The sequence below is a fragment of the Centroberyx gerrardi genome, unplaced genomic scaffold, assembly GCF_048128805.1.
Source record: "Centroberyx gerrardi isolate f3 unplaced genomic scaffold, fCenGer3.hap1.cur.20231027 Scaffold_76, whole genome shotgun sequence".
Taxonomy (NCBI): Eukaryota; Metazoa; Chordata; class Actinopteri; order Beryciformes; family Berycidae; genus Centroberyx; species Centroberyx gerrardi.
Window position 1 is genome coordinate 43,527 of NW_027605212.1, and position 13,974 is coordinate 57,500.

The following is a 13,974-nucleotide window of genomic DNA, read 5'->3' on the forward strand; positions in this document are numbered from 1 at the left end:
GATAATTATAATTTCATAATAGGAGTAATAATAGCAATAGTAGGTTTGCTAAGTGAGGTGTTTTATCATTTTCACTGTCATTTTCTTGGTTGCCTGTATTTTTACTCATAAAGTTGAAATACAAACAAATACTGCAGACTTCAGAAAGGAAGGAGTTGCTCAGACGAGGCTGTCAGCTCGGCTGATTGAATGAATTTAAACCCCCTACACACACACACACACACACACACACACACACACACACACACACACACACATACACACCGCTCCCGTCCCGTCCCCGCCGCCCCCCATAGAGAACAGCACAGCCCGCACGTCTCACGGATTCTCTCTCACTCTCTCGTCATTTACCAGAATAGCACCGGAAGTACGGCGATGTAGCCTTCAAAATAAAAGCTGGAGTTCTAGTGGCCATGCCTCCAAGCTGACTGGTATACAGAAGCCCTAAGAACTGTATGGATAAATGACATGACGTGGATTAAAAAAAAATCGATACATATATATATATATATATATATATATATATATATAAATATATATATATATATTCTACAATCTCTGCGTCATTTTATTGAAGTGCAATTCATTAAAGTCCAAAAATGTAAGGTGGTGAAACTGCCTGCACATACACAAAGAGAACAAAACTACGATAAAAAGATGAATTTCTTACTGAATTCTTCATCATATTGTTGGGAATAATTTAATGTTCAATTGCTTATAAATAAGAAAAAATTGTGAAACAGTCCTTTTTCAAAAACTATTCTATTAAAACAAAATAATGTCCGAAAAGTGGACTGATCCAAATACAAGCAATAAATAAAAGCAATTTTATGTGATATAAAAATATATAAATAGGCTACATTCTTCATTTTCACTCGTGCACCAATAAGACCTTTATTTTGAATCCGTGACAGGAAATGGTATTTGTTCATGCCGGTGGGCTTGACAGAGTTTTCCAGCCTTAATAAGAGCTCGGAGAGACAAATGGGACAGAGACGCAGGAGCTGCCAGAGGCTCAACTGGCTCCGTGAAATCATATGGTTCAATTTTTTGCATTAGATTTTCTAGTAGAACTGTCAGTCATCCAACAAAAAATTACTATAATGTTTCTGTGATAATCCTATAGGGACTCAGTAGTGAGTTTATAGTGATCTTGTAGTACTTTATGATTTTTATTTCTCATGACATCACTATAAGATTCCTATAATATTCTTATCGGGACTTATTGACGCTGTGACATTCGCTCTAAACTTTATTATAAGACTTTTTTCCGTCGGAGAAAATGCCTTTCATTGAGCACGTCACGGACTCGGACCTGGAGCGCTTGGCTCTGGAGCGGGTCGTCCCGGCCCTGCTGGACCAGGGTTTCTTCTATGTGGACGGGTTCCTGGGGGACCCGGTGGGCGGCGCGGTGCTGCAGCAGGTGAAGGACATGCACCGGTCCGGGACGCTGCAGGACGGCCGGCTGGCGGGCTCGGTCCCCGGCGTCTCCAGGAGAAACATCCGCGGGGACAAGATCGCCTGGGTCAGCGAGGCGGAGCGGGGCTGCGAGGCGATCAATTTCCTCCTGACCCTGATCGATAAGCTGGTCTCTCTGTGCGCCGGCCGGCTGGGGAAGAGAGTGATCAGAGAGAGATCGAAGGTAAGAATCGATCCTGAGACGCTTTTTACGCACCGATCCAAGTTATTATTCCTTTAAGAGGAAGTCTCACTGAGATCAATATGTGTTTTCAAGAGCGAGACCTGCTAACAACTATACAGTTTATAAGTATTTTCACTAGAGATGCATAAGGATTACTGGATTCTGGTAGGTAGCTTACTCTGTGTACTTGTACTTTTTTGAGTATTTTCTAGGTATTTCTGCACATAGCAGACAATCAGCAAACAAACACAAATCAGTGGAAACTGTTAAAGTCAACGTTGATAAAATCACTGTTTAAAATTTTAAACTTTTCTACAGAAACAAAGGATCCTAATTTTACAGAGGTTTGCAAATTATTCCATTTATAAGGCGCAAAGTATCGAAACAATGTTTTTTCCGAGCAGCTGTGTATTTACATATGGAATATCTGATGAAGTAATCCTGAGATCTGGTTCCTTGATTAATTGGTTACAGGATTTAAGTGGCTGGAAGTTTACAGCAGCAGTTTATAGTGAATATCTGCATATTCAGTTTCATTTTAGTAATTTATGTGAAACCAGAGTGACTTCTAATGAGTAATGCAACAGTAGAGTAAGCTTTAATTTCTGGGTTACTGACATTATAAGCAACCAACAAGTGTACTTTATCTAGATGTGCACATGTTATACTTTATACTGTACTTTATACCATGTACTTTATCTTGATGTGTCCATGTGACCTGAGGGTTCAAAGCACTGAACCTCTGTTATAAAAACTCTTGGTATTATTACTGCACAGTTTACATTTTATTTTAATAGGTGATTCCACATTCATCCTGTGATATTACTGTGTGCTGAATGTTAGATTGAGTTTGCTGTCACAGATTTTAAGCTGCTCCATTCTGCAGCTCCAGTAGCAGACTGTGTTTACTGGTCAGCTCCCAGTCTGAGTCTGTGGAACTGCATGAATATGAAGCAGGTTGTTGCTGTAACTGATGGCAATTTATACAGGGAAATATAAATAAAGCAACCATTAGACAACCTAAAGAATCAGGCACTAACTAACTGTAACTGATGGATTCACAGAACCCCCCCAAAAATATTTGTTCCTTGGTTTATTTCCTAGATTTTCTTTTCTTTGCAGGGTAAACATGACGCATTAAAAAAAACATCAAATCTGGGTCAAGTTTTTCTTTTTACCTGTTATGTGTTTTCATCTAACCCCAGACTGCAAACCAAATTTCCCTTACCAAAAAATCTTCAAGATTGGAAATTTAACCCTGGACCCTAAAGAGATATTCAGTTATTCTCTCTCTTAAAAACATATTGCTGCTTTTTAAAAACGAGAAGAGAAGTGAGAGCTACAGGGAAACACATGAAAAATAATAATATCTCAGTAGAGACTGGAGGTTATTTTTGGCGTTGGGATTTCCACAGGAATCCCCAAACCAAGATGAGTAAAGCCCGCTTCACTTTAAATAAACATGCTTTCATTGATCTGGCGTTGCTGTTTGATGTTTAAACAAAGAGTCCCTGCTGCTCCTACATCTGTAATGAGGCGGCCCTTTGGCAGCGGTCCAGCGACCCGCTCTGGACCCCCGACCCAAAGCTTGAGAAACCAGGATACGCGCAGGAAATTCATCAGAACGGCCTCAGTTGTTCCCCCTCTGCCGCCGTGCTCCTGTGTGTCTGGATGAAGCGCACAGATGTGTTGTGGCGTGTGGACCCATGGGTGCTACGTGACTCCCGGTCTGTAGTTCATACGTGACGCGGCGACGCACACGGCAGGAAGCACAGCACACATATGCTGACATGGCAGATATGAGCCAAATCTCAGCTGCACATGTGCAAAGTGCAGGAGGGTGAGACGCACAATAAGACATTAACTGTTTCAGAGGGTGTTTTTTACCCCCTTGGTCTCATTTTTAGGGGAATTTTGGTTCTTTTTGAGTGCAGTTTTATTGAATTTCTATTTTAGAATACATTTGCATTGCATATTGGCAAATAAACCCTCAATTTGAAGCACTAAAATTAGTTTTAACTTCTTTTCCAGTGCTGGAAACCAGTCCATCTCCCCCCTCCTGAGTTTTTTACCATCTTGATAGTTGTAGTTTTTGTTGCTGCAGTGGTTTGTGTTGGTCGGTATTTGCGTTCTCGATTGTTTTCTGATCAGAAAACAATCCATTTTTCTCTCCCAGAATGCACTGGAAAGATGACTGTCTGACAGATGAAATGCAAAAAACGAAACTCCTAATTATCGGGGGAATCTTCTGCCTGCTCAGTTTTAAGAGGCATTTTATGAACTTCCAGAGTTAATTTCTGACCCTGGTGTTTATGTTTCATACTCACATCACATCCATCTCTCAAGTCAAATCTCTCAAGATCCTGATCAGGTAGGACACTTCTTAGAGCAGGAGGGAGATAAACTGTAGCTTAGTGAGATAAACAGGTGGATCTGGTTGCTGGTTCAAACCCCGAGTCTTTTTGTTTTTTCATATTCAGAAATCGTAACAATTATAAGGTGATGAATGTGTGGTAGAAGCAGTGTGGTTGATGCTCAAAAATGCCGTGATCAGTAGAGGTTTGAACACATAAATAAGCCGGTGAAGGAGCTGCAGGAGGAGTTTGGCTGTAGCTCAGTGAGATAAACAGCTGCTTGTCACGTGTAAGGTTGTAGGTTTGAATCCCAGCCGTCCCAGTCTTCTGTTTCCATGTTGTTTTCCCCCCAAGTGTTTCCATGTTATGGTTAGAAATATATGGATGGATGAACCAAACCCACTTGAGCTCGGAAGTAGCTCAGCAGGATAAGTGACAGGTTTATTTGTCACTATCTGACAGTCTGAGTGTTGGTTTGATTCCCAGATGGGGGTCAGATGTTGTTGCTAAAACCAGTCTGCTAAGTCTTTACTGGGAAGAAATACAGAGCAAGTTCATACTGGTCTGATAGGCAGTTTCCAAAGAAATACTGAACAACAGACAAGAACGTAAAACACAGCGACTCCTACAGGTGGGTACACAGAGAGGTACAATATATAAACGCGTGTATGTAATATGTGGAGAGACGAATACCAAATGTAAGACACTGTATGTAAATCAAGCGGCAGTACGATGTAAAATTAGACTCAACGCCGGCTCTGATAACAGAGAAACAGGCAATGGCAAAAAAACACTTTTAAAAACATCAACACAGTTTCAAATGTTGGTAAAAGTTCAGCTGAGCGTGGCTTTCACTTCTCTCTGGAAGGGAGGTGGGATGTTTTTTTTGTGGCTGGAGAAGGAATCGAACCGGCGACCTCGTCTCTCAGGTGTTTCTGGGGGTTTGTGTTGACGAGGCCGTCGCTCCACCGGGTCTTCATCACACACACCGCTCTTCTCTCTGAGCTTTTCACTCTTTCTTCTGGGTGTCGGCTTTCAAAACTGAAGTACGCACTCAGGCTTGAACCCACGACCTCGAACGTCTCGAGAAGTCGTCCGGCGGTTCGAGCCACCGGGACTGAACCGGTTCAGAGCTTTTTCTCAGAGCTTTTCAAGTCTTTGCTCAGGGTGTCAGCTTTCAAAAGCAACTCTCTTCTTCAGGTTTGAACCCAGGACCTTGAAGTCTTCGCGGATCTGTTCAGGACTTTGAGCCACCGGGTCGCACCGCTTCAAAGCTTTTTTTCTCAGAGCTTTTCAATCTTTACTCAGGATTTTGACTTTAACACTTTTACCCAAGCTCAAAACATTTTTGCTGCGTTTTTAGCCACCAGATCATACAGGTTCAGAGTATTTCTTTCAATCTTTACTTGGGACGTTTTCCTTTAAAATTCATCCACTTACCGAGGTTTGATCCCAGGACCTCAAAGGTCTCGGTGCAGCGGTCCAGCACTTTGAGCCACTTGGTCAAACTGCTTCAGAGCATTTTTTTCAAAGCTTTCTCAGGATGTCAGCTTTCAATATTAACTCCCTTCTTCAGGGTTGAACCCAGGACCTCAAAATGTTGGAGCAGCTGCCCAGATCCACCGCATCACATTATTTCTGAGTCTGATTTCTGAGAGTTTTACAGTCTTTCCTCTAGATTTTGTCCGGAAACAAAGGCAGAACCTCAGCGACTTTGTGTTTCTACTGATCTCAGTCTCAGCTTCTGAACTTTAGTGTTTGTATCTCTCTCAAAAAAAAAATAAAAAATTTAATAATACTGTACTGAACTCACCTTAGAATTGGCCTGGTTGAGCTTAAGTGAGAATTGTAAATCCATTGTTTGGGCTTTTTTTTTGTTTTTTTTTGTTAAGTTTTTTTGTTTTGTATTTTTATGATTTATGTGTTTATATATTTTTGAGTATTTGGAGACATTCATACATTAGCCCAATTTATATATATTTGCTTTTGGAGGGAATTTATGGAGATGTATGAGATGTATGTTTTCTACCAAAAAACCCCATTAAAAAAAAACTAAAAAACTTTGGGTTAGAACTGAGTTTGTCATTTACAGTCTCTAAGGGCTCATGAAACAGTTTCTTCCTCTGAGCCACTGACTGAAACTCCAGTTTAGCTTCTCTGAGATCATTTCAGTTTCCTCTTAGTGCTGCAACTCAAACCAAATGTTTACTGCAGGTCTGAAACACTCAGACTGCTGACTGACTTCAGACCAGCAGCCTGCACCAAACTGCTTCTTCTCTTTCCTCTGGATGTCAGCTTTGAAAACTTTACATCTACTGCATATTCTTTCATTCTTCTATTCCTCTTTCTTTTCATTATCTGATATGTAGTTAGGTGATACACACACACACACACACACACACACACACACACACACACACTCATGTTGATGTGTAAGTGCTTGTAAAGGCTGTGGATGTGGAAGTGGACATTCTCACGTACGCACTCGCTCACTTATTCAATTATTCACTTATTCACTCATCCACACCACACACAAGTATGCTTGTTTGCTGGCTCGCTCATGCACGTACACACACACACACCCACTCATACTCCATCCCTCTTTCATTCCCTCACACGCACACACACACACATACACACACACACACACACACACACACACACACACAGTTATACACACCCTCAGCACGCCCACCCCTCTTCCATATGCGTCCATTTACTGTAAGCCCTTATCAGATGTGTGTGTGTGTGTGTGTGTGTGTGTGTGTGTGTTTAGATTCTTACTAAAACAGGTCACCTCCGCTGAAATAGCAACACACACACACACACACACACACACAGGTAGCTGCCGACGCTGCTGGAGAATAAACAGGCAGAGATCAGCAGGATAAGAAGCTTTTGTCTTGTTATAGTTTTAGTTTGGAGAACCATAAAACTTCTAAGTTTGAAGTATTTGAAGTTGGAACCAAGCCAACTGCATCAATTTGAAAAGTTGGGATCGATTAATATCAATTAATATTAATTAATATCACATGACGGTGTTTTGTGAGTTCTCTGTTCTGCAGAACTGAACAGAAGGTGGAAAGACTGTCGGCTGGAAACAGTTACTAAAGCTTGAAGTTTTGCTTTGAAAATAAATGCAACGCTCTGAACCTTGGTGTCATGTTTACATATTATGTTGAATTATCGCTGGCTGAATCAGTTAAGTTACTTTTTACAAATTACATTTGAGGAGTTATTTTACTTTTTGGAAGTGTCAAAATGTATCAAATTGAATCAATTATGGGCAGATTTTATGATGCTTTGAATCTTTTCTGCAAGAATCAAAATCAAATCGAATCATTGTTGGATTGAATTGTTACACACCGAGCTGGAAATACTGTGGAATCTGTAGTACATGAGTTCAGTAAAGGAAGCTTTTGTCTTGCTATAAAGTGTTTGGAGAACTGTCTGTCTGTCTGTCTGTCTGTCTGTCTGTCTGTCTGACTGTCTGACTGTCTGTCTGTCTGTCTGTCTGTCTGCCTGTCTGTCTGCCTGTCTGACTGCCTGTCTGTCTGTCTGTCTGTCTGTCTGCCTGTCTGTCTGTCTGTCTGTCTGTCTCTCTGTCTGACTGCCTGTCTGTCTGTCTGTCTGCCTGCCTGCCTGTCTGTCTGACTGCCTGTCTGACTGCCTGTCTGTCTGTCTGTCTGACTGCCTGTCTGTCTGCCTGTCTGTCTGTCTGTCTGTCTGTCTGACTGCCTGTCTGTCTGTCTGTCTGACTGCCTGTCTGTCTGCCTGTCTGTCTGCCTGTCTGTCTGTCTGACTGCCTGTCTGTCTGTCTGTCTGACTGCCTGTCTGTCTGCCTGTCTGTCTGTCTGACTGCCTGTCTGTCTGTCTGTCTGTCTGCCTGTCTGTCTGTCTGTCTGTCTGCCTGACTGCCTGTCTGTCTGTCTGTCTGACTGCCTGTCTGTCTGCCTGTCTGTCTGTCTGACTGCCTGTCTGTCTGTCTGTCTGACTGCCTGTCTGTCTGTCTGTCTGTCTGCCTGACTGCCTGTCTGTCTGTCTGACTGACTGAATGTCTGTCAGCAGGATTTCTCAAAAACTGATGAACAAATTTCCATGGAATCTGGTGGACAGATCGGCTTTGGGCCGAGGAACAACTGGTTAGATTTGGTGAGGATCCAGATCTGGGATTTCCTCAGTCAGACTATGAAACTAACAGAGACAGAGACTTGATTCCAAATATTGAGTGTAGGTTTGCAGGGTCAGGAAATCAATTGAACTTAAAGTTTAAGTGATAGGACTCATGAATAGGTGTAACAGCAAATTGATTGATTGAAGGTTTTCCTGAAGTTTCACCTTGTTTGCTCGAGGCTCTCAGCCTGCTGGAGCAGCAGGTCCGGCTGCAGGACAGGCTGCAGGTCCGGCTGCAGGTCCGGCTGCAGGTCCGGCTGCAGGACAGGCTGCAGGTCCGGCTGCAGGTCAGGCTGCAGGACAGGCTGCAGGTCCGGCTGCAGGTCCGGCTGCAGGTCCGGCTGCAGGACAGGCTGCAGACAGGCTGCAGGACAGGCTGCAGGTCAGGCTGCAGGTCAGGCTGCAGGTCCGGCTGCAGGACAGGCTGCAGGTCCGGCTGCAGGTCCGGCTGCAGGTCCGGCTGCAGGTCCGGCTGCAGGTCAGGCTGCAGGTCCGGCTGCAGGTCAGGCTGCAGGTCCGGCTGCAGGTCCGGCTGCAGGTCAGGCTGCAGGTCCGGCTGCAGGTCCGGCTGCAGGTCCGGCTGCAGGTCCGGCTGCAGGTCCGGCTGCAGGTCCGGCTGCAGGTCCGGCTGCAGGTCAGGCTGCAGGTCCGGCTGCAGGTCAGGCTGCAGGTCCGGCTGCAGACCGGCTGCAGACCGGCTGCAGGTCAGGCTGCAGGTCCGGCTGCAGACCGGCTGCAGACCGGCTGCAGCCTCACGCTCCACACGTACCTGCTATTAAAGCTTCAGCAGCCTGGAGACCTGCCAAACCTCTGGACTTCCCCTCTCTCTCTCTGTCTCTCTCTCTCTGTCTCTCTCTCTCTCTCTCTCTCTCTCTCTCTCTCTCTGTCTCGCTCTGTCTCTCCCGTTCCAATTCAAACTTCAAAGTGTATTTATCGGCATGAAATACAAAAGTACTCACTGTTAAAGCAAAGTAAAAAAAATAAATACAAATTTGGACCTTTCTCTCTCTCTGTCTCTCCCTCTTTCTTGCTCTCTCTCTTTCTCTCTATCACTGTCTGTCTCTTCTGATGTTGCCAAAGCTTACATGAATAATGGTGACAATAATTCATAATAATGAGCAAACAAAATGATTAATACTTACAACATACAAACAAAAGAATAACTGTAAACAAATGCAGATCAAACAGATTATGCAACATAAAACACAGTCCCTAGTTAATTCTCTTTTTCTCTTTCAGTCTCTCTCTTCCTCTTTTACTCCGTCTTTCTTTCTGTCTCTCCTTTTCTCTCTATAGCCTTTTCTTTCTCTTTATTGTGAACTATAATAACCCTCCACCTCTCTCTCTCTCTCTCTCTCTCTCTCTCTCTCTCTCTCTCTCATATGCACACATACTCTCTCTACACCTCCTCTCTCTCTCCATCCCTCCCTCTCTCCCTGTTTTCCTCACTTTTTTTTTGTTATTGATTTATTGATTTATCTGTTTATTACAATGGCTTGTTGTGGGGAAGTGTCTTATTGCTAAATTAAACTGCTCTCTCTCTCTCTCTCTCTCTCTCTCTCTATTTGTATCACTTTCTCTCTCTCTCTCTGTCTCTCTGTCTCTCGTCTTTCTCTCCATTTTCTCCGTATCTCACTTTGTCTTCGTCTCTACCAGACACTCCTGTTTTCTTTTCCTTTTCCTCCTCTCTCTCTCTCTCTCTCTCTCTCTCTCTCTCCCTCTCTCTCTTCCCTCTCCATTATTTCTGTTCATCTGTCAGTCTCATCCTCTCTCTCTCTCTCTCTCTCTCTCTCTCTCTCTCTCTCTCTACACTCAGAAAAACGATGGTTCTCCACTGGTTCTTTGGTTCAGGTTGTGAACACAGAACCAGAATGACTCTGATTTGTTCAAAAATAAGAAAAAACAATCAGAATAAAGAACCCAGTTTGGTTCTTCAAAAGTCTCTTTAATCCTGCTGGTCTGGAGCATTTCGTGCAATCTTAAAGGGTTCTCTACAGCAGCATAAAGATCACTGTTCTGCAGAGAACCTTACTAAAACAGTTCCTTATTCCTTATAGCACCAAAAATGGTTCTTCTATGGTACAAGCCTAAATTTACTGGTATTATATAGAAACCTTTTTGTCAACAGTGTGCATTCTTAAATGGTTCTTAACAGCACCAAAAAGGTCCTATGTAGAACCATTTGAGCATGGTGCTATAGAGAACCTTTCCTAAAATGGTTCTTTACAGCACCAAAAAGCCTAAAGAACCATTTTCCGTCCGTCCATACGTACGTACGTACGTACGTCCCGTTCTCCTGAACGCGATACCTCAGGAACGCCTGGAGGGAATTTCCTAAAATGTGGCACAAACGTCCACTTGGACTCAAGGATGAACTGATTAGAATTTGGTGGTCAAAGGTCAAAGGTCAAGGTCACTGTGACCTCACAAAAGATGTTTTTGGCCTCAAGAATTCATACGCTAATTATGACAAAATTTCACACAAATGTCTAATAGGATAAAATGATAAAGAAATGACATTTTACATCCAAAAGTTCAAAGGTCAGCTTCACTGTGACATCATAATGTTTTGCTTACCACTGTAGCTGAGAAAACGATCTTGGGTCATTCTACAGAAACGATGGAAGTGCTGTCACTTACTTTTGCAGACACCAAAATCCTTTAAGTTGACCTAATAATCACATTAATTATATATGTTCAATAAATAAAGACTGTCCTTGCAATGATAAAACAAAGTTTATTGGCGGAGGCATACAACCGCGAGGCGGTTATTTCTAGTTTTGTTAATAGTGTACATTCTTAAAGGGTTCTTTATAGCACCATAAATGTGTAGAACCATTTGAACTTGATGCATCACGTTCCAAAAGGGTTCTTTGTAGCACCAAAAGGGTTCTACTATGGTACAAACCTAAAGAACCATTTTCTGGTTCTGTATAGAACCCTTTGTGTTACGTAAGCATGTACATTCTTCAAAGGTTCTTCAGAGCACCAAAAAGGGTTCTGCTATCTAAAAGCCTAAATAACCACTTTCTGGTTCTATATGGAATCCTCTTTTTAAGAGTGTGTGTCACATGTGTACGTTCTTAAAAGGTTCTTCAGAGCACCAATAAGGGTTCTGCTATAGTACAAGCCTAAAGAACCACTGTCAAAGCCTTTTTGTTTCAGAGTATTCTTTCCTCTCCTCCACTCCTGTTTCTTCACATATTTTCACTCCACTTTGCCAACAGCTCGATTACATGTGTGACTGATGTGTGTGTGTGTGTGTGTGTGTGTGTGTGTGTGTGTGGACGTGCCTCAGCGCTGGTCTGTCTTCATCACAGCGGAGGAGAGCTGCGGTACGTGCCGCTCTGGACTTCCTCACACGCCCGCTGACGAGCTCTGACGCCGTTTCACAATAAGAGCGGATTTCGCGGAAAGGCATTTCACAATAAAAGCGTACAAAGAGGGAGATGGTATGAATGAAACACTTTGTCTGCATGTCATGCGTGACTAAACAGCGAGGTTAGGCGGCGATGGATGACATCAGTGAGGTTGTAAAGGTTTTCCTTGTATATACTAAGAGGAGCGTAGCGGGTATTTCACAATAAAAGCGTGAAGAGACAGGAGATGTATGCTGACTGATAAAATACAGATAATGTCAGTTGTGTGTATTGATGATTGGACATAAGGGATGCTGAGTGTGTAGAACTCAATGCATAGTCTCTGATGTGGGCTGAAGGTGTTTCACAATAAGAGCAGGTGCAGAAGGTATTTCACAATAAAAGCGTACACAGAGGGACATGGTGTCAGTGAAACAGGTGATAGAACTTTTCTTGGCGATGCCGACGTAGATGAGGTTGTAAAGGTGTTTGTTGTTTGCCGTTGTTTGCTTGTTTTGGAGACCGGAGATGATTCGCTCACCTGAAACTCCTGTGATCAGTTGACTGATAAACCAGAGATCAGGTCAAATACGTGTATTGACGATCGGACGTGAGAGAGAAAGAGGCGTAAGAGAGCTGTAAACGAACAGTTCCTCTCTGCTTGTATTCCTGGCAGAGGAAGAGATCAGCTCTTTGTTTTGGCTGGAAGGAAATCCACAGTTTGTTTGTTTGTTTGACTTTGACACAGAGTCTGATGTTGGTGAGGCGGCTGACCGCTGGCTGCTGTCCGCTCAGCTTCCTGCAGAGGTCGGAGGGTCATTCAGTCACGCCCCTTCTGGTTACTGTAACTGAGTGGCTTTTCTGTGTCATTTTACTTATGTTTTGACTGAGATACTGCACTGTTTGTAGGGTTTCCATAAGCATTGCATCAGAAAGTGGAGAATCGTAAATTGGTGAACGGTCAGTCAGCAAAGCGGAGAACAGAAGTCTGGTTTTACTTTTTCTTCAACGTTTTTTGTCCTCTGTCCTCTCGTCATTGCAAGGTAAAGATCGTACTTAAGGTTCTCCTTTGTAAAAAAAGTAACTCATTAACTTTTACTCGAGTACATTTATGAATTAGCTACTTTTTACTTTTACTTGAGTAGATTTTCACACCAGGGGTCTTCTAGCCTGGTTCCAGACTCCTGAGTCTCGTCCCTCCACTCTTCAGATCTGGTGTTGCTCTGTTCAAAGGCGATTTCTCGGTCGGAAAAACGATCGGGCCAATCAGAGCCTTTGTGGGCGGGACTAAAGTTTGAACCGTTTGTGCAACAGTTTTTCATTGGCATTTCAGTAGAAGAATATTTGTTGAAATCACCCATTAACCAACATATTGTCTGTGCAAAGACGATATTTTTGTCAAAAACGACGGAGATTCTTGGTGAAGTCAGTAAATACTTCAGCCCAGACACAGAAAACGGCTGACGAGGAGGAAATCTCAGCTGAATGATGGAGTGAGAACGAAATGGCCGTTCAGTCTGAAGATCAGGCTCGGGGTTTTACCTCTTAAGTCAAATTTTGGCAAAGTAACAGCACTTGTTCTTGAGCAGGATGTTTTGTTCTCTCTCTCCTGACTCAGACAGAGTTCAGTCTGTCTGCTTCTGATTTCTCTTCAGCAGCAAAGTCTGAGAGTTCAAACCCTGAGAAGAAACTCAATGAATCAAATCTTCTGTTTCTGTTGTGGAAAAAACTCCTGACTCTCTCCCTCTCTCTCTCTCTCTCTCTCTCTCCCTCTCTCTCTCTCTCTCTCTCTGTCTCATCTCTCTCTCTCTCTCTCTCTCTCTCTCTCTCTCCTGTCTCTCTCTCTCTGTCTCTCTCTCTCCTTCTCTCTCTCTCTCTCCCTGTCTCTCTCTCTCTCTCTCTCTCCCGCTCTCTCTCTCTCTGTCTCTCTCTCCCTGTCTCTCTCTCTCTCTCTCTCCCCCTCTCTCTCTCTCTGTCTCTCTCTCTCTCTCTCTCTCTCCCTGTCTCTCTCTCCCTCTCTCTCTCTCTCTCTCTCTCTCCCTCTCTGTCTCTCTCTCTCTCTCTGTCTCTCTCTCTCTCTCCCTGTCTCTCTCTCTCTCTCTCTCTCTCTCCCTCTATCTCTGTCTCTCTCCCTGTCTCTCTCTCTCTCTCTCTCTCTCCCTGTCTCTCTCTCTATCTCTCTCTCTACCTGTCTCTCTCCCTCTCTCTCTCTCCCTCTCCCTCTCCCTCTCTCTCGCCCTCTCTCTCTCTCCCTGTCTCTCTCTCTCTCCCTGTCTCTCTCTCTCTCTCTCCCTGTCTCTCTCTCCCTCTCTCCCTGTCTCTCTCTCCCTCTCTACCTGTCTCTCTCTCTCTCTCTCTCTCTCTCCCTGTCTCTCTCTCCCTCTCTCCCCGTATCTCTCTCTCTCTCTCTCTCTCTCTCTCTCTCTCCCTCTCTCCCTGTCTCTCT

The 13,974-nt window shown here is 43.6% G+C and overlaps 1 protein-coding gene across 1 annotated transcript in view; it reads left to right on the top strand.

The window, feature by feature from the left end:
- Positions 1-1,049: 1,049 nt before the first annotated feature.
- Positions 1,050-13,974, top strand: part of egln3 (egl-9 family hypoxia-inducible factor 3) — an 18,488-nt gene continuing 5,563 nt past the window's right edge. The window contains exon 1 of the mRNA XM_078282330.1: positions 1,050-1,642. Coding sequence (XP_078138456.1) covers positions 1,283-1,642 — 360 coding nt within the window. The 5' untranslated portion in view covers positions 1,050-1,282. The remainder of the gene's footprint in view (positions 1,643-13,974) is intronic.